The 21,667-nt window shown below is 43.1% G+C and overlaps 1 protein-coding gene across 2 annotated transcripts in view; it reads right to left on the bottom strand.

The window, feature by feature from the left end:
* The window catches only part of FLT1 (fms related receptor tyrosine kinase 1), a 200,122-nt gene that overhangs the window by 76,299 nt on the left and 102,156 nt on the right, over window positions 1–21,667 (bottom strand). For both annotated transcript variants that reach the window (XM_061133717.1, XM_061133718.1), the window contains exons 12-14: window positions 19,241–19,349; window positions 11,299–11,607; window positions 5,696–5,842 (exon numbers count right to left, since the gene is read on the bottom strand). In XM_061133717.1, coding sequence (XP_060989700.1) covers window positions 5,696–5,842; window positions 11,299–11,607; window positions 19,241–19,349 — 565 coding nt within the window. The remainder of the gene's footprint in view (window positions 1–5,695; window positions 5,843–11,298; window positions 11,608–19,240; window positions 19,350–21,667) is intronic.

The raw sequence follows: 21,667 nt of genomic DNA, 5'->3' as shown, positions 1-21,667 counted from the left end.
ATATTTTCTCTTATTTCCTCTTTATCTCTCTTCCATTCTATGTATTCCACTAAAAACGGATGATTGAGAACCTGCTGTACGCTCAGCATTAGGAATTAAAATGAAAATATTTTAACTAAAAGCATAAAGGGTATATTTTTTTCAGTTATCTATCATATTAAAGATCTTTTAATCCTGTGACAGAGCCACATTTTCTACTTGTTTCATTTAATAGTTTACCTTATTCCAGTTTTTAGACTCATTAACTCTGGTGCCTGTTGACCTATGTTAGTGAGTTAGGACACACATGGTGGTTGCTGCTTGAAGAAGTTGTATTCACTCAAACACACTATTATATTAGATATGTGCTTATTCAGATTTTCATTTTCTTGTTCAGCGCTGTATTCACAGAGCTTAGCACAGCACCAGACACAAACCAGAGCCTTAATGACGTTTATTATGTGAGTAAAAAGACTGTAAGGCTGATACAGAATGAATTTTGGACATTTTGAGATTTAAAAGTAACTGGATTTTGGTTCAAAAGAATTTTTAATTTTATATATGCCATGTCCACTTAAAAAAAATGCTTCAAATGGTTTTAATATGCTTTACATTAAAAAATAAATTTTAAAAATTCAGTGAAGTTTTTAGGAAGCTTAAACTCTAAGAATTGGAAATGAGAAAATCTTCCTTGTTTTCAATGCCCGCAAGGTCATTTAAAACTAGTGTCTGTCTATTTTCTTCTGAGTGGTGGGAACTAGCGTTTAGCTCCACATGGTGTATCTGTATCCAGGGCCTGGGTGTCAGGGTTGCTCTTCTGGTTTAAACTCGGTCTGCTACCCACTAACCCTACCACCCACTCATTTCTCCCATGTTTCCGCTTCCTCATCCGTTAGCTCGTCAAACAGGCATGATAATTTAGCAAACCCCATAGAACTGGTAGGAGGAGTAAACAAAGCAATGTTAGTAAGGGGCTTCAACGAGGACCGGGCGCCTAACAAGAGGGTGTCAAGTCAAAACAGATCTGGAAATGCGGCTGATAACGGCATCTGCCTCAGATGCCGGTCGACAGCCGTGGAGGGTAAATGAGACTTTCGTAAACTCTTAACAGCTCCTTGGGTATCTGGTGAGCGCTCAGTACATTTTTATTATTATTTTTGATAAGGAAGGCCTATAAAGATAGCATATCTTCAAAGGTTTTAACAGTCACACATGAAACGAGAAAACAGCTGAGTGACGCGCTCGACGACGTGGCCTGGGCTGTAAATAAACTCGACATCAGAGAGAACGCAGCATGATGTGTGCCCTAGAATGTGAAAGGGGGCCCCGGTGGCCAGAGGCTGGGGGAGCCCTCTAGGTTAGGGAGCCAGGGTAGGCCGTCAGGGGGCCGTGGGGGTAGATGGAAGTTCGCAGGCTGGGCTTGTGCCTTCGAGGCCCGGCGAAGCCCGCGGTTGTGCTGGGTTGTGCAGTTGGCAGTAGGAAGCCCGCCCTGTGGGTACCCCAGGGAGAGGGCCTCCCGTCCCCTGGAAATACACTTCACTGGGCTTCGTGCTTTGGGAAGAAGTTTCCCTCCCCTAATTTCTCTTACCAGCTATTTCATCCCCACTTGTCTAGAGCCTTAACTCTCTGTTGTTTTTGGAATCAAGTAAGTTGTCATTTAACAAAAAACAGTGATAATGGGCTGGATCCTGTCAGTGATCCAAAGTCACCAAAATGTTCTCGGAATATGAGTTCTTTCTGAGTTGCCAGGCCTGGTATAAAAAGAGGCATCTCAAGTGTTTAACAGGAGTACAGTTTATTCTCAGGTTACTAAAACTCAGTCGCGCTTTCAAAGCCTTAGGATATGATGGACTAGTTCTCAAGTCTTTTTCAGCCAGTGATCTTGATGTTTTTTGATATCAGCTTTGGAACAAACAGTGAGTCAAGGATGTTCACTCTGGTTATCGGTGATCTTCACTTATCTATCCACATGGACAAAAGGGTCACAGTCATAGAGTGTGTTGCACTGGCTGTTGAATTTGCTGCCTCAAATGGGAATCTTACATATGAAACTTTACAAATACCATATACATGTAAGCAAGAGATTATCTCCAGAAAAGTTAAGAAATTCCTCTCCAAAAAGTTATAGCAGTTTTAAAGTGTGAATAAAGGGAAGAGAGACAGAAAGTCGACAACATAGTGTAGCCGAACTCAATAAATGCTGATAATAGCATATTGGGCTTCCCTGGCGGCTCTGCAGCAAAGCATTTGCCTGCAATGCAGGAGACCATCTATAATGCAGGAAACGCAGGTTCGATCCCTGGGTCGGGAAGATCCCCTGGAGGAGGGCATAGCAACCCACTCCAGTATTCTTGCCTGGAGAATCCCATGGACAGAGGAGCCTGGTAGGCTATAGTCCATGGAGTCACAATGGGTCAGACATGACTGAGCGACTAACTCACCACCCCAATAGCATATTAGAATGGTATTTAGGAAAGATTTCATATAATTTATATAAGACTCTTTATACTGATAGACATTCTTCTTTTGGCCCTCGGAAGGTCAGAAACAGTTGTGAGGAATATATTTTTGTTAGTCATTTGACTTTTGAGATGACATTAATTAACCCTTTGATACCATTCAATAAATTCTGACAACTCATGGGCCAATTTCTGTATAAATGAGGTGTATGGGAAGGTAGTAAGCCATGACTGTAGGTCAACTTAGTTATATTAACTCATTTAAACCATACTACACTCCTATGTGGTAGGTATTATCTCAATTTTATGAATAAGGAAACAGAGGCTCAGAGAGTAAGGATAAGCAAGTTTCCCAAATTCTCTGACCCAGGAGGTTCAAACCCTCTCAAAATCTCAATATTTTCTGTTTCTACTAACTTCTTGTCTCTCCTCTAATTCCAGAATGGTTGTGGGCTTTCAAATTAGTTCGACTCTAACCCACATCCAAAATATGAAAACTGAATTTAAGTCAAATTCACTACTTTCAGAGAATCATCCAACATCTCATAATAACATTTCATAAAATATGAAATATATTTTGTGATCAAGTCACTTTGGTGAACACAGAACTTGAAACCACAATCCTACCTGATTTCTTCAGTATAGGACTTTTTTGGGTCCTTAATAAAATACTAATGTGAACTCCGAATCTCTAAGGAGAGCCTATACAGACATTGCTTCCCAAGTTGCTTGCTTATTCACATATTCCATTCATCCTTTTATTTTGTTAGAACACTGCAAGGGATGAATTTTTTCTGAAACTATCCTTTTTCTTTTCAAAAAAAGATTTTTTTTAATTGGAGGATAACTGCTTTACAATATTGTGTTGGTTTCTGCCCTATATCAACATGTATCAGTCAGTTACATGTGTGTCCCCTCCCTCTTAAACTTCCCTCCCACCTCCCAGCCCGTCCCACCCCTCCAGGCTGTCACAGAGCACCAAATTTGAGCTCCCTGCATCATACAGCAAAGTCCCACTGGTTAATCTAATTTTACACATGGTGATGTATACGTGAAACTATCCTTCTCAGTAGCGTGTCACTTTGCCTCTTTGCACCTACATTTTCTATTCTCCAAATGGAACTCAAGACAGTCCAAAAGTCCATTTAGCTTTAAAAATGCTATGATAAAGCCTCTCTCCCCATCACCCAAAGTCTAGGCATTTGTGCTATCAAGTGAGCTTGCTAAGGATAGAATGAGATTTGTCGAAAATAACTCCATTCATTCATTCATGGAGCATTTATGGATTGCCAACCGCTCCGACAGGTTTGGAGGACAAAAAGACAAGATACATATAACATGAAATACACTGTCTTCAGGACGAGGGCATGATATGATGATAAACATAGAGGAGGACAGCATGATATAGTACAGGAAGAGGACAGTAGCAATATGCGTAGATAATACAGACTCACATGAACTGATGACTATAAAATGGCTCAGTAAGAGAACAGAAATACTCCTGGATAATAAAGACTCTTGGAGGATCTGCCTTCTCTTTGCAGGGGTTGAGTAAGGCTTTCTGGTGCAAAAATACCCAATCTGCATCTGAAGGGATGGGTCAGTCTTCCATGAAGACATGCCAGGCAGAGGGGACACAGGAGCAAACAAAGCATAGAGTTTGAAGCAGCGTAACACATGCCGTGATCTGCAAGAGCGTGGCAATTGCTAGAATGTAGAGTTCAAGGCAGGGGAGCACACAGCTGTATGGAGCAGGCAGGGACCACTGTGGAGGGCCTTCCTTGTCAGATGCTAGAACTTGGTCTTGCGATGGAGAGCCAGCGGAGGACTTGGAACAGAGATGTGACATTTTAGGCAACTGGGTGGCAAAAAGATGCAAAGAGAGAAGAGAGGTAGGGAGACCAGTTAGGAGACGCCTGCAGATGTCCAAGGAGTAGGTAGTGAGCACCTGAACCAAGAGACTGACAAGAGGGAAGCAGAAACAGTTCATATTTTGTACAACCTGCCCAGCCTGATGGACCAGAGGAAGAGGGCGAAGAAGGGAGACCACCTTTGGTGTGGATGATGGATACATGGTGTCTATACAAGAGGAGAAGAATCATGCGATGTGATCAGTTTTGGACCTGCTTGGTGTCCGGCCTAAGATATTTGTAGATATCTTAAAATCGGCGACGTTCTACCAGAACCTTTTTCTGTGCATCAGACACAAACAGATTTCATTTTGAGTAGAGGATTCACATGGAAGGAGGATTCCACATTGCTGATATTTGAATTAGGTTGTTGGGATGTTGCAAATAAATGGCAAGTTTATCTTTACTATAAATGTAATTACTAGTCAAAATTAGAAATAAGTTCATTTTAATTTTATTTAAGGGACTTCCCTGGCAGTCCAGTGGTTAAGACTGTACTTCCAAAGCCGGGGGATTGGTTTGAGCCCTGGCTGGAAAGCTAAGATCACACATGACTCGTGGCCAAAAAACCAAAACATAAAAAAAAAGAAACAGAAGGAATATTGTAACAAATTCAATAAAGACTGAAAAAAAATGGTGCACACAAAAAAATCCTTATAAATCTTAAATAAGAGACATACAACAGATAATGTTTATACTTGTGGATTTAAGTCTAGTTTTTTTTTTGTTGAAAGAAGATCAACACATGACCATCAGTTTAAATGTTTTTTTTTTAATCAGTATTCCAAAATATAATTTTAAATATTTTTTTAAACCAAATCATTGAAATCGGTATCAGTGAACTAAGGAGTTATAAATCTACTCTGAACTTCTACTATGCCAGGCATTCAAAGCTCTGCTTTACCTCAACTTGGACGAACTAATTCCTCACTTTTCCCTGTTGTCCAGATGAACTGAAACATTTTCTGAGTGGCTCTTAAACCATTTTCTGAATGCACAGTTTTTTATTTTCATTGTTTTTGGCAGCTTGTGGGATCTTAGCTCCCAGACCCAGGGAATCAAACCCAGGCCCCCAGGCAGTGAAAGCTGAGTCCTAACCACTCGACCACCAGGAAATCCCCTGAATGCCTGATTTAAAGCAGACTCCGGAAGGCTCTACGGGGTTAGTAATATGGTCTATATAAGAACTGACTTCAGTATCCTTCCCTGGAAGTAGCTAAACCATGAATCAGAGCTCAAATATGATTTTTGCAATTCTATCAACAGTTCTAGACATCCTGGAAGAAAGTCATAGGGATTGTAGGAGGCTGAGGAGAAAGAGGAAACTCAAGGAAAAAAGTCTCTTACCAGGTTCTTGCTGTATTTTGTGGTTGTTTTTAAACCAGGTTATCTGAGGCTCTGGGACACCATTAGCATGACAATCTAGAGTCGTTGAACTGCTGATGGCTACTGTGCGGTCACTGAGGTTTCGCAGAAGGTAGGGTGCTTCCTGATCTAGTGGATAAAGAAAGGGAATTGTTATTACTGGTAGGTCTCATTCTTTCATTATATATGCATATTGACACTTTGAAATAGAAAAACAGCAAAACTCAACTGTAAGTGTTCATTCATATTTTGTTCCCTCCATTTTTCCTCTGTGGTTAGCCTACCGCTTCTTCTTAAGTTACTACAATAAACTGAAATCTGTTAGAACACAGAGGAAAATCAAGAACTCAGTTCTGTATTTTTAGATTTCAGTATCAAGGTTTTTGCCTGGCCAGCTAGTTTCCTTCCTTTCTTTGAGAGAAGCTTTTTTTTCTAAAATTTACAGATTTTTGCATGATATTTTAGGAACTAAAAAGGAAACGGACATGATTTGGGATATGGCTGGTAGTGAATTTTTACATATATGCAGGGAGTTACAGTGATGAGCTAACTGAATTTTGCATTTTTGTGTTTTATTCACATGATAGTGATGAGCTAATCAAACTTTGCATTTTTGCATCTTACTAACACGGGAGGGCATGCTTGTGTCTCTCAGCAGTCAGTAACCTAAACTGTAAGGTGGCAGACCAAACAGGAGAATTTCTTGAACTTTGAAAACTTTTTATTAGGAGTGTTTCCTTTCTCCAATCCCTTCCCCAATGCAAACGACCAAAGGATTAATTCAAGAGACAGAGGCACAGATGTGTAGTTTTTGTACTATATAATAGCACAAATATTGTATTTTATATTACTTTCTCTTAAAACATACAAATATGATACAATACAATTTATTTTAATAAAATGCCAACCAATATAGTACAACAAAATGAACTTAATACATTAGGAGGCAATACATTATGACACTAAAATCCCACACAGAAAACAGCAGTACCCCAAGGCCCCGTGAGTACAGCATCTCTATTTTAATGGAGTCAGTCCTGCTGATGTGTATACATTCTAGTTGGACAGGTGCTGGATTGGTAAGTCAAGCTTCCAAGACAGAAGGATAAAATTGGCTCCTATAATCTTTCCCATTGTCTCAAACCATCCTCCTCACCAGTCGTTGCCCATCTGGGAAGATAAATCAAAAGAGTTCTGGCATCATTCACACATTCTGTGTGACTGGTTTCTGAGCTGACTCTCCCATTTCTGATATCCTCCTCTCATTGAACTAACACTGTGAAAGCAGCTTGTATGTGTATGCGCTTAGTCGCTCAGTCGTGTCCCACTCTCTGTGACCCCACGGACTGTTGCCCGCCGGAATTCTCCAGGCTAGAATACTGGAGTGGGTTGCCATGCCCTCCTCCAGGGGATCTTCCTGACCCAGGGATTGAAGGTCTCCCTCATTGTAGGCGGATTCCTTACCGTCTGAGCCGCCAGAGAAGCCCAAGAATACTGGAGTGGGTTAGCCTATCCCTTCTCCAGTGGATCTTCCTGACCCACAACGCTCTAAGAGATGACACCTTGCAATGAATGGCTTTGATTCCATGTCCCTGCAGGACTCTGCTGAGTCCCCACTCCTTTCTGTTTTTATTCCTGCAGGGAGACTCTCTGTATGAGCATTCATTATGTAGGAGGAAACAGACAGAACAGGCTCCATCTTGAAAGCAGGACACCATCCTGGGCTGGACTGTGGACTTTGAGCTATCTGCCCAGTATCTATGGAAACAACACACCAACTGGAAAACCAGGCCCCCAGGAAGGAAGAGCCCCAGGGCTCATACCTAGACTCTCCATTGCCTAAAAGAACACCCTAATTATCTGTGTAACCAAATAGAATCATAAATTCTATTATGCTTTTTGGGGTATGACCACAGGCCTATTGATAATTGTCTGTTAACTACCTAGGCTTAAGGCATATGAATCACGGGTTAACTATGATTGTATCTTTCTCTTTCTTTATTCAGACTAGTTTCAGGGCATTTGGGTAGGTGGGTTTGGGCATGTACACTTAGGGTATATAAGGTTTTCACAAAAACTGGTTGGGGTCCTTGGCTAAGAAGAGACTCTGCCTTGGGCCCAACGGTGTAATAAACTGCACTTCACTATCTCCATTGTCCTTCTGAGTGAGTTTGTTTCCCGGAATGCATGGTTACAACAATTAGAGCAGTTGAGAAATCTCAGGTTAAAAAGTATGTTATTATATGACTCTGATAACATGTTGATATAGCATGACATGGCAGGGTGACTGTCTGTTAGAAGAAACAGATTTCTCATTCAGTTTGGATTTCCATAGCTTATCATTAGTCTTTTCTCATTTTATAACAAAATGAAATCTGAAGGCAAAAGGAACTGAAGGAGTGCTAATGTATCGACTCTTCAAATAGAGTGTGAAATGCATAACAGCAACCATCCTTTGACCTGTTTTAGTGTAGTTCCCCTAGCCTGTCGTGCAGACCCATTTTAACATTTCTGGGTTTACATTCTGTCCGCTCTGTCAAGTAGCTTTTCCTAACTGAAAATGCAGCCATGTATCAAATTCTTCCACTTTGATAAGTTTTACATGCTCAATCATTACAATTTTGACGTTTTTTTTACACAGTCAAGACCCCAGACATATCAATGAAACATGACAAGATAATAAAGAACAGCATCATATTACCATTTCACATATTTTACAGCCAAGTGTGACACAGCTCATTTAAAACCCAGAACAGACCCAGTTCACTGGGTTATACTTGTAGTGGCTTCTTCTAGCACATTTACTATTTCCCAGGCACTAAACATGAAAAAACAATTCATCATTACCCATAGGTCTTATTATAAAAAGGAAGCCTGAATATACTGCCCATCACACCCAGATTATTTTCATGGCTACAAACTGGAACTATCAAGAGCACAGACAGGATTTGGCTTCCCTGACAGGTGTGTCTGAAAACAATGCTTAAATTAAAGAGAACGTTTGAACATAAACGTCACGCACAGCTCCCCAAAGCCCTCTTTGTACTACACGAACATCAGATGAGAAGTGGCACAAAGACTGAAGAATGAACAGAGGACTCTCAGTTAAATAGAGTTCATATCAATATTTCTGAAACATACAGTATGAGGATTTTTCTCTCTGTACCCATGTTTGAAAAAAAAAAAAAGTTCTCCTAGGTGCAAAGTCTCATTTTTGGCAAGTTTCTAAATGGTCTAAATCAACCAAGGAATCTTTTTTTTTTTTTTAAATCAATCCCCACTTTATAGTCATCTATTTCAGCATTTTTAAATAGAGAAAAGGTACATTGCACCCATATTTTTAAACCTGAGTTATTTGATGGAAATAGATAGCTACTTTCCAAAATTTAACGAAGGTGAGAAGATCCCTTCAAATGGAGAAAACCAGGATGAACAGAATATTTCTGCTGGTCATCAGTAGCCAAAGATAGCACCCGACCAGGTCCTTTTCCTCCCAGCATCTGCACCCCAGAGGTCTGCCGGGTCCCATAAATAAGTGGTTTCTCTTCTCCATCTGGAAAGGGGCCTGAGGAACCAGCCTCACACCCTCTACTCCATCTCAGTCATTCTCCACAGCAGGCTCCTTGTTCTTTCTTGTTCTCCTCCCCGACCCTTATGCCACACCCAGAAGACAAATGGACAAAAGTCAAAACCCACCCAATCATATTTTTTCTTTTTGAAACTCTCTGGAAGGATTCATTACTCTAAGGAATTCTTGACATCATCCTTTGTAAAATACTATGTCCTTCCCCTACCCGGGAAATGATTGGTTCTGCATGTCCAATTCACCACGTTTTTTTCATTTGCTTTTTCAGCTTTATTAAAAAAAAACCGAGTGCCCCCCCTCCCCCAAGTCCTATGGCACGAAGGCACTGTTTCCTGGAGGAACACTGACTTATAATGAACAATTCGCCAGGCGAAAGAGCCATAGGTAAAATTTCCAGATACAATTGATTATTCTTTCCTTTGGGCTGACAACTTCCAGGTCGCTAATTGTTTTCAAAGCATTTGGGGCTCCATGAAAGTGGCAATCTGGGGAAAAGCTATTGTTTACTCCTTCACATCTGACAAAAGCAATTCCCACGTGAAAGACAAGTTTAGCCGTGGGACAGAGCCTGCTACCTAAAGGAGGAAACGGTCTGGTGAGTTCCCAAGCCTCAGGAGCTGTCACGCTGTCACCTCCTACTTACTACCCAGTCCAGCCACTGCTGCTCTCAGCCTTGGCTATTTTGGTCATTAGAATTTGCTTTCCCGTAGTTCAGGCAAGTCACAGGCAATGATCAATCATAAATGAAAACAACAGAACAATGCATATGAAATTGGTGAAAAAGTCACTTTCCCCTCAAATGCAAGCTGAAAACAAAGAGATTACAAATCTGTTTGGATTGGAAAATGGGATACATTTTTAAGTGACTCTTGAGTCCTGCTTCTGTAATTTTGCCATTAATCCCCAGGGGAAAAAAACCCTATTAACATTTGCATATGAGGGAAGTTGACTTTTTTTTTTGATGGACAAATTTGAGATTGACGTTTAGGAAAATGCATTAAACCTCTGGTCACAATAGCCTTTATTTTCTTGATAAATTGATTATGGTACACCGTTGAATGGCATCCATCGAACAGGGTAAAGTTCTTTAATCAGGAACAAGAATATTGAAAATGAAGGTGTGATCCACTTTTTGTTCAGGTGTTGTCAATGGCTATGTGGTCCACTCAGGGGCAGGAGGGAGCCCACTGGACTAGTTGACTAACTGCTGGGATCGCAGGAGAGAACTGGGCTTGGTCTGAGTGGACTTTTATAATTCACACTGTGATAAAGCTTTAAGATCCCAACACCTTGCACCTCTGGGGCCCATCTTAGATGCTCCAGTTTAAAATTAATGTGCTTAACATATTAAAAAAAAGCATCTTCAAATAAATAAGCATTATAACTTGCTATCATCCAGGTGCTATTTACAAGTCAAAGAGCAGAAGCAACAGCAGGAAATAAAATCCGGCAGAGGTCCGACAGAGTCTCCAGTTCAAGTGTCCCTCGTTCTGGGCTGGCCAGTGAACCAATCCATGTCCATCTTTGGTAGACACCAGCATCTGTTTAAATTATTCAGGTTGGCAGCTTGGAAACATCAACATAAAAAGGGGTGGGCATTAAAGTGGAAGGAAAGGGTCAGTCCCCAGTTGTCGTTTATTAGGCGGGAGAAGACAGCAAAGAGCAAAACACAACAGAACCTCCAAATCCAAACGTGCACTGGGTCGGCCCCAGAGAGGACCCCAAAGGCGGACCCCTTTGGCCCAAACGGGGTGCCCCAAGGTGGGGGCCCCAGGCGGGCTCACTGTTATTCCTATCATCGCCAAACTCATTTTGGGAGGAGCTTCTCCTCTGAGCCGGAAAATGAGCAACAGTGACAATAAATCAAGATGATATGAGACAACTGTTACTTGGTAATGAGTCCTTTAATGTTTTACATTACTTTGTGTGGTACAATCATTCCTTGTGCTTTTAAATTTGGAGATCCGAGAGAAAACAGCCTTTTTGTTGCAGTGCTCACCTCTAATGATCACTTCTTTCTTCTGGAGGATTTCTTCCCCTGTGTACATGTTCCTAGCTCGGCAGGCATAGGTGCCCGAGTCTTCCAGGGAGGCGTTCTTGATGACGAGGTGGAACGTCACGGAGTGCTCTTTCGTGACGGCTGTCTTTGGCTTGCTGATGCTGTGTTGCATGGTCCGGTTGTTCACTGTCCGCAGCAAAATCCAGGTAACGTCTCTGTACAAGAACTTGTTCACTGTACAAGACAGCTTCAGGTCCTCTCCTTCCACAGGCATTTTGTCTAAGCTCACCTGAAATCCATGGGGCACATCTGGAAGATAAGAACAAAGGACTTGAGTTCATCAGAAAATCAGTGTCTCAACCTGAGACCGTATCTCATCACAAGATAGTCAAGGATCTTAAGAACTGTCCCTGCACAAATGGTCTCAGCATCAGCATTACAAGGATGGTATTTATCTTTTTTTTTTTTTTAAGGGAACTGATCAGATGTGGCAGGTAGGAACCAACTCAATTTGCTCCATCAAAGTGAGGCAGGAAATGCAAAATAGGATGTTCTTAGGAGGCTATGTTTATTTACCAAACATTGCTTGGAGGAATGCTTTTTTATAACTTGGGATGACAACCCATTGCTCTATCATGTACAGAACTCCTCCTGGTAAGTGGGCAAGATAGTGAAGAGATCTAAGAGGAGTTTGTGCTAGAAAAGAAACCACAGGTGCTTTGATAGGCAAATTTACTTAACTAAGTTGTGAAGGAGACAGGAAGTCCCAGGCTGGAGCTAGGAGACTCCTGTCAACACTTTAATCCTACACTTTGGACTGGCAGCATCCTTCCCTAGCTGCTGGCCCATCATTCCCCTGCTCTTTGCTGGCACCGAGGGGCCAAAGGGAGCCAGCTATCCTGCCCAGGTACCTATTTATGGTGATTGTTCTACTTAACTTAGGGGCTTCCCTGATAGCTCAGTTGGTAAAGAATCCGCCTGCAATGCAGGAGACCCTGATTCGATTCCTGGGTTGGGAAGATCCGCTGGAGAAGAGAGAGGCTACCCACTCCAGTATTCTTGGGCTTCCCTGATGGCTCAGCTGGTAAAGAATCTGCCTGCAATGTGGGAGACCTGGATTCAAGCTCTGCACTGGGAAGATCTCCTGAAGAAGGGAAAGGCTACCCACTCCAGTATTCTGGCCTGGAGAATTGCATGGACTGTATAGTCCATGGGGTGGCAAAGAGTCGGACACGACTGAGCAACTTTCACTTCACTTTGGTCATCACTTCACTTCTACTTAACATAAAAGAGCAAGAGTTCTTCTGAAAATGCGGACAACGAATTTAGGAAAGTTGCCAGAGTGCACGGAGTGGAGGACGGATGGTTTCTAAATCAGATTTGCTCTCAAAAACATATTATGGGACTTCTTTGGCTTCCCCAGTGGCTCAGACTGCCTGCAACGCAAGGAGACACGTGTTCGATCCCTGGGACGGGAAGATCCCCTGGAGAAGGGAATGGCAACCCACTCCAGTGTTCTTGCCTGGAGAATCCCATGGACAGAGGAACCTCACGAGCTTCAGCCCATGGGGTTGCAAAGAGTCAGACACGGATGAGCAATTAACACACACACTGGTGGTCCAGTGCACTTCCACTGCAGGGGGAGTGGGCTGGATCCCTGGTAGGAGAGCTAAGATCCTGTATGCCAAGGTGTGGTCAAAAAAAAAAAAAAAGAAAGAAAAATTCTTGAACCAAATACACATACAATATATCCACTTAAAAAAAGAAAACAACATTACACAGTTTCCTAAAGGGACTACATCATTAAAAGGCATTTTCTCCGATGTCCATCCCCAGCGAACCACCATTTCCATCCTCTTGTCCCCTCTAGCCACACCTCACAGCTTCCCTCCTCAGCTTTCTTAACCTGGACCATCATTTGGTTTCTACACTGACAGTTCCTTCATCTCCTTTTGGACCATCTCACCAGACAACTTTAGAAAATCATTGGTTCCTGGCCCTGAACTGGCCTGCTCTCAAAACCTTTCCATCGCTTGTGACTAGTGGCATATCTGCACTCGAGCAAAGAATTGTCGCCAACATTTCACAAAGAACTTTGAAGATGAAAAGCGCTATGTTATGCTATTATTATTATTATCCTTTGCACACAAAGCTATAAAGAAACCTTTAAACCTTAAGGGGACAATAGTCCAAAATTAGATATCATATCAACTCTTTCCTAAACCTCACTTTGCTTGTTTTTCTGATTTTTCTGGGCTTTGGCTTTATTATAAAGTGTCACGACTGAAGAAATGCCAAAGTATTCATCTGGAACCTGGGACCTGGGGTGGGGGTAGAAGTGGTTTATGAAGCCGTCGATGAAGGGAGAGAGAGGAGACACCATGGGTTTGTCTGCTTTTAAAATAAAAAACCTAAGAATTTGCCAGAAGAGGCAGAAGCAGCTGACAGTCCTTTATTTTTTTTTTTTAACATAACAATAAGGAGTCAGAAATAGCCCCTCGAATTCAGCATCTTTTTATATTTGGGTCACTTTCCCAGCATGAGGAGTACACCATCAGCCATCAACTTTTACACACATACCAGGACAGAAGCCTCATGCCCTGGTTGCAATCCACTCATTTCTCAAAAGCCGGCGGGCGTGCATTTACCAAGTCTCATCCTCGCGGTTAGGACCCGAGAGGGCCGAAGTAACACCATTGAGATCATGTTGAGAGTTTCTATTTACTTTAGTGATTTGAAACTTCCTGTGGAAATAGCTCACAGGTTTCCTGATGGAAGATTTTGTTTATCTTTGCCAAGCACCACCAGGAATCTCAAAATAAAATGCATTTAGTGACATTGGGAAGCCAGGGAGATAAGGCCGGGCTGTTCCTGTCTGAGCCTCAGTAATTGCTAACACACCCACAGTCGTGCTGAGTGCCAGCAAAACAGCAAAAACACACACAGGGGAAGAGAAAAGCACCAAGGCAGTTTTCAGGTCTGTTTCTCGGGCGAGGGACCCTCTTGAGAGGCTAGTTTGGTTTATGTTGTCAGACAGCGCTTAGCAATGATCTGTGTCTCAGGACAGCCCCTCTGCTGTTCTTTTCTGACGCATAGGAGATGGTAAATAAGATGTCCTCAACTAGTTAATGAATCCAGAGGGATTTCTCCCCTTAATTCATGTCAATTTTTTTTCAGCCTGAGTACAAAAACAGACCTAAGAAAGTAAGTGTGCCTTCTGACTCTCAAAGTGAAAACAAGCAATCTTCCCACACTTAAGGATCTGTAGTGGAATCAGTCCAGTCAGCAGCAGAACCAACTCATACTCATGCATCTGACACATGATCACATCCACGGCATCTTAGGAGATGGCGTGGAGAGGACTCACCCTTGCTCAGAACAGACATTCTACCCAGGGTTAGATGACAGGACTGTATTTACAAAGGTGCACACTTGGGGCTGGCCATTTTGACTTGATTGGATCAAATGAACGAATGAAGTTCATGACAAGAGAGAAGTATAGAAGTTAAAAGGATGAAAGGTGTCTTCTCCTTTGGCAGGTGGTGATAAAGACTTGACTTCTACTGGAGAACAGAAATAGCATTCTCTAGATAATAAGTGGTGACTAGAAAGTTTTGCTTGTTTTAATTAGGTACTATGGTGTTTTCTGTTTACAGTGCTGAAAGGTTCTGATTTTATTTTTATTTTTAATTGGGGCATGGTTGCTTTGCAATATTGTGTTTCTGCCGTACAACGAAGTGAATTAGCTATAGGTATACATATATCCCCTCCCTCTTGGACCTCCCTCCCAAACCCTCCCCAATCTCATCCCTCTAGTGAATGGCAAAAATGTGGAGAAGAAGCCATGGAAGATGTTAATGGCCACAGTGAACCAGTTTCCATCAGTTTGGAAGGCAACTCTGTTGTTGTTGTATTTTAAGGAGGGGCCAACCTTGATTGAAATGAGGATCAGTAAAGATCCAGATCTAGGTCTTTTCATTTCAAGCAGTTAAATTTTAGACAGCTCTTTTAAAGTATGAGCTGCACTAGGTGAAATATAAACACTGAACAAATATGCACTCATTTTTCAGGAAATAGTCACAGAAGGTGCAACATTCCTAAGAGTATTTAGTCTCATCTCTAGGCTTTCCTCATAGCTCAGTCGGTAAAGAATCTGCCTGCAATGCAGGAGACCCGGGTTTGATCCCTGGGTTGGGAAGATCCCCTGGAGAAGGAAATGGCAACCCACTCCAGTATTCTTGCCTGGAAAATCCCATGGGCAGAGGAGCCTGGCAGGCTACAGACCATGGGATCGCAACAGTCAGAAACGACTTAGCGACTAAACCACCTAGTGAGACTAAATCTCATGACAGAGATTTGAGTAAGAAAAAGAATTGTTTTAGAAATAATGAACATCAGTAATGTTCGATTACCAGTCAAAACTATAATTTTTCAAAACTGGGAGCAAAGAATTTAGGAGAATGATATGCCAGGCAATGGGGATTTGATTGGAATGAATTTGTGCTCAGTTTTAAGATTAAAGCTCTTAAACTTCTAGAGGAAAGATGTCATGAGCTTCGAGTCAGGTATATCGGAATAGAATCCCCATCGCTCCTTTCCATGGACGAGCCTTGGGATCTAGAAAAGGTTTCAAGTGCCCCGTGGTTATATAGTGGATCACGTGGTAGGGAGAAGGTGAAGGGTGAGTTCTGTCTGGATTCAGCAGGGGGTCCGCTCAGTCAGCTGGGGTCCTTTCAGCAGCAGTGCCGGGCGCAGATGTAGGCTGGAGCCATGGAGAACTCAAGGGGATGTGTGGGCTGGATGCTGATGTTGGATGCTAAGCCCAGATGAACCTTCCCTGGGGACGCTGATCAATGAGGGAATAAGAGGAGCTCCCCTCGGCCAGGGCGTCCTCTGCCAGTACTGCCTGCGGACCCAGGCAGAGGGCTCTCTGTGCTGGCTGTACCCCTCCCCACAATGGAGGGGCCAAGCGGGGTCCTGGAATTCCCTGGAAGCTGATCCCAAGGCTGCTTCCAGATGGTCTCAGGCCTCCTCCCCCTCCTGAGGTCAGACTGCTGGGCAGTCTGCACACTTAGGGGGCTCCAGGAGATTGTCTGGGGGAGGAGGACCAGAGTTTGGAGGTGTGGCTGGGGAGACCATCCCCAGTGTCCACGGCCCCTTGCAGTGGGGAAAGAGCCAAGTGATGCTGGCTGGCCAGGGGTGGGCTCCTCCAGCACTACCACACGCCCCTCCTAGCATCCCCAGAATTCTCTGACTTTCAGGTCATCATGAAAGTATATTTGTCCACCAGAGGCTAAAACATATCTACCAGCTTATTCGCATGATTTAGAACTTGCAAGTGGTTAGACGTATAGTTTGTGGGCCTCTCTGTTGGTCCTCTTGCCTCGATTCTGAAGATGCCAAGGCCAGAATGTTCTCTTCTTTTGACCGATTCAAATTCTAGGCCCCTCAGGACGCCCCCTCGGGTCCAGGATCACCCCAAGTCCTGCTTCCTTCTCAGGGGCTTAGAGCAACACTGTATAATACAGGACCACCTGTGGCTTCCAAGCCTTGAAAATGTGGCCAGTGGGACTGGACTGAATTTCATTCAACTTTATTTCAATTCCAATTTTAAAAACCAAAGCAGTGTAATATTTTAAAAAATACTGAAGACATGTTAAAATGATAGATTTGGGATCTGTTGGGTTTAATAAAATGCACTTTTTTCTTTAAAAAATGGTTACTAGGAAATGTTAAATCATGCATGTGGCTTTTATATTTCTGTTGGTGGCACTGAATTAGCGTTGGTAAATTCATCGGTCACGTTAATTCTGCTCATTCATCTTTTATAAAAAAAAATTAATTAATTTCTTTAATTTTGGCTGTGCTGGGTCTTCGCTGCTGCTCGGATGTTTCTCTAGTTTTGGAGAGCGGGAGCTGCTTTCTAGTTGGGGTGCAACCTCGTGGAGCTTGCTCATTGCGGTGGCTTCTCTTGTGGAACACGGGCACGAGGGCACATGGGTTTCAGCAGTTGCAGCCTCTGGGCTCTAGAGCGCAGGTTCTGTAGTTGTGGTGCATGGGCTTACCTGCCCCATGACACGTGGAATCTTCCCAGATCAGAGATCGAACCTGTGTCCCCTGCGTTGGTCGGTGAATTCTTTACCCCTGCACCACCAGGGAAGCCCTGCTCATTCCTTTTGATACTAGAATATAGACAACATTTCTTCTTTGTGTCTGTGGTGTTCAGCCTGTCTTCCTAATGAGACATGCTACTCATTAAGCTTGAACAAACATATTGAATATTCAGCACAGAAAAGGAATGGGATCAATCTTTCGGACTCTAAATCACGCAGTTAGTGGCCGTGGACTTAGATGCTTAGGGTTACCTTGTGCTCACCCTAACCAGTCATGTCTGACTCTTTGCGACCCCATGGAGTGTAGCCCACCAGGCTCCTCTTGTCTATGGAATTTTCCAGGCAGGAATCCTGGAATGGGTTGCCGTTTCCTCCTCCAGAAGGGTTAGCTTGCTTCTCCCGAAATAAAAAGGACAATACAAACCTTTGCGCGTCATTAGTTCAGGTCATCTGAGATGGATTTCAGAGTCAGTACGTGCAAAACGGCTATCTGAATCCTCTAAATAAAGGCGTTTCCCTACTTGGAATGAATGCAAAGATGATTTTGTCTCCACGTCTCCAATACTGACCGGATAGGGACTGGGTTAGTTTTCAGAGGCTCTGCTGGGTGCCTCTCCACCTCTCTAAATCCCACTTGCTCATCTAGAAAACGCGGGGTTATCATACCAAATAGCCCCAGGGGTCTCTCTGGCTCTGACAGCCTGTGGGAACCCACCAAGGGATGTCTCCCATGGCACCGCTTTGTCGGCTAACTTGCCTGACGGCTCCCTGTGCTCTGATAGCACCTACTTTCCATGAAATCAGACCTACCTATTCCTTTCAGGAGAACTCAAGGTAATGGCGGCAGCCTGCCCCAGGCAGCACGAAGTTTCCAGGGAACTGGCCAACTGCCCAGGTTTCCTCAGAAAATTGGAGGAGCGTGGAGCCAGGCAATTGTTTTATGCTTTGAGCTGCTGACTTCCTTCCTGTGCCATGCTGGGACACAGGGAGTGCCACTTGTGTGCCTTGGAAGTTTTAAGATTTGCAGACGCCATCATATTTCAGGTTAAAAATTCTGAAATGCTACTGAAAACTAGCACACGAATAACCCTCAGCCAGGCTCAGTTTCAGATGTCTTTAGGAGAGCCTCAATTCTCAAAAAGTTGAAATTCGGTTGTGAGATGTCTGCTGTAGAGCAGAAATTAACACAATATTGTACATCAATGATATTTCAGTTTAAAGAAAGCTGTGAAACAATTCACCTCCTGGGCGACAGAAATGTCGTCGCACACAGTGTAAGTGGTTTCCTTGACCTTTCCTGCACCACCACTGTGTGCCAGGCCCTGTGCTGGGGACCGTGGGATGTTCAAAAATGAACATGACAACGGACTTCCCTGGGAATCCAGTGGTTAAGACTCTGCACATTCAATACAGGGGGTGAGGGTTTGATCCCCAGTCAGGGAACTAAGATCCCATAAGCCTCACAGCCAAAAAGCCAAAATGTAAAACAACAGAAGCAATATTGTAACAAATTCAATAAAGACTTAAAAAAAAAAAAAAGGTCCACCTTAAAAAAAAAAAAAAAGACAAGATCCCAGATTCACAGTCCAGCCTGGGAAGATGTCCACAAATAGCTCTAAAAGAGAATTCAGGGAAGTAACTCTTCAAGAGGCCCAACGATGGTGTAGAAGAGGATTCCTGAGAGCAAGGATGAAGGTACTCAAGAGTTGAACAACTCTACGGAATTTTTTTTAAAATAAAAATCACTCAAGTGCATTGAAAACAGACAAGGTTAGAAGAGAGACGGAGGTCACCGGGCTGTCTTCCTAAGTGCAGGGCGTGTGTCTTACCTGTGATGTAAAAGGTCATGCTTCTTTCCACAGTCCCGACTTTATTGGCAGCCATGCAAGTGTAGATTCCAGAAACTCTGGCGTCAGCCACAACCAAGGTGCTAGCCGTCTGCAAAAGGAGAGGCAGTTTCAGTGACAGGACGGAGAACCCTTGGACACCCCCAAGATGCTTCTGAAGGGGATGTGATTGGGCCACCCTGTGGCCTCGACACAGATGGGACTGCACGCGTGCTGGTTACCAGGATCTCTGCAGCTCAGAAAGGGTGGAAAAACAACAGGAAGACAGGTCCTCAGGAGACCGGGGGCTATGACATCCGACTCGTATGAGGGCTTCAGGCTTATTTACCTCGCGCTGCTGGCGTAACAATTACAGACCCGAAGCCCAGATGCGGCACGGCACGTCCTACCCTACGAGGTGGTCAGCGCCACGCTGGCCGGAGGGGAGCCTGGCCCTTCTCTTTTGTTTGCATGACTTGTGATCACGAACACGGCTTACTAACAGGAGCCTTCCTCACACGGGCGTGTTAAGTGAGCAAGGACAGAGAAGAAAGTCTGGCTGAACCACTGCTTTTCTGGAACATGGTGTTGCAGCCCTGATGCCCCAGGAGGAAGAGTGGGCGCTTCCTGAGACCCTTGCATGTGTTTGTAAATTATTGGGTTGGCCAGAAGGTTTGTTTGGGTTTTTCCTGATGGGATGGAAAACCCGAATGAAATTTTTGGCCAACCCAATACGTAATTTCTCAGTCTGTTCATTCCTATTCTAGAAAATAAAGATATGTGATGAATGCATACCACAATTATCATTTCACTAGATTTTAGCGCTGCTGTTCGGTGAGTGTGCCCCTAAAGAAAGATGAGTCAAAAATGGGTGAACCTGAAAACACTTTCCAAACTGTGACGTCGCAAAAAGTCATGTCTCAAAAAAAAAAAAAAGTAGTGAAACACCAACGTATATGGCTTAAAGATTTGCACTGCTGTCTTCAGGATAAAAATTAGTAGTATGAAATGCATTGTTGAGAATTTAAAAATTTAACCTGACCTTGCAAAAAAGTAATGCATACTATACATGAAACAATGAAACAGCTAGTAAGTTTTTCATATTTAAAATGACAAAAAAGTTTGATCCAGTTACTTACTGATCACTACAGCCTATCTCTAGGGCACAAAGGTCTGGTCACAGGCTCTGACATTGTAGACAGAGCTGGTGCTTTCAGACTAATGGGGTGTCCTGGCTGGAGTAAAATGATCCAGTCACTCACAGGCTAAAGGGATATAAAGGCTGAACTGTGACAGTAGACTTTTTTCTTCTAATAATTAAAATATTATTGGAGTATCATTGCCTTACAATGTTGTGTTAGTTTCTGCTGAACGGCAAAGTGAACTGACATTGGGCTTCCTAAGATGATAACATAAAGTCTACAAAGGGTCCTAACAATTTTCCAAGTTGCTCATGGTAGGCATTTTACCCATGTTCACATATTCCTTCCAGTAAATTAAAGTATGTCTGTCTTTCATCTACAGGTCAGGAAGACTAAAAACTATACTCCTAGTTTTTTTAGCCAGCAACTCTATTGCTCAAAATTCCTTGTAAGTGTCACTGTGGCACAGTCAATATTTCATGATGATTTCATGATTTGTTTGTTGGATCTGTTCAATTACATCTACTCATATGTCCTCTGTGTATTGTTGAGATTCTGGGAAACGAAAATGTTTGCAATTTGTGGTATGTTCGTTCAATTTAGCAGATGTGTGTGTATGCGTTAAGTCACTCAGCCGTGTCCAACTCTTTGCAACCCTATAGACTTCAGTCTGCCAGGCTCCTCTGTCTGTGGGATTTTGCAGGAGAGAATACTGGAGTGGGTTGCCATGCCCTTCTCCAGGGGATCTTCCTGATACTGATTGTTTAAGGCACTGCCCAGATGTTGTAAGGGAGACAGAGGGGAATAAGAACACGACCCTTATTCTTAACTTGAAGGACTACTTGAAGGTAATAGGGAAGAATGTCCCTACTTGAAGATCAAGTATATATATTATACTATTCTCTCTTCCACAGAGAAACACTCGCATGAAGGCAAATAACCAGTAGAGAGAGAATGAGAGTTCAATTGTCTCTTCCTCTATTTGATTATCATTCTAAGAGGTGGGACATAAAAAAATTCTGGATAGCGATTTCTTTATAGTTATTGCACCCACCACTTCAGAGTCACAGAGGAAAAAGCAGCTGGAAGAGGAGCTTGTAGATGCGAGTTGGAAGGACCAGAGAGATCACCGAGTAAGAGTCTGACTGCCGTAATCTTCTCAGGAGACGTGTTCACGTGCTTGGGGCAGAGGCAGATGAAGAACAGGCTCAGAGCCCTCCCCCTCTGCTGTCTGTCTCTCGGCTCTAGCACGGCCTTCCTGGTGAAGTTAGGGCTCCTGTGTTGATCC

This window comes from Dama dama, chromosome 30 (genome assembly GCF_033118175.1).
Source record: "Dama dama isolate Ldn47 chromosome 30, ASM3311817v1, whole genome shotgun sequence".
In the NCBI taxonomy this organism is placed as follows: Eukaryota; Metazoa; Chordata; class Mammalia; order Artiodactyla; family Cervidae; genus Dama; species Dama dama.
The sequence above is the reverse complement of the archived record's forward strand: the minus strand, read 5'-3'. Positions and strand labels throughout refer to the sequence as shown.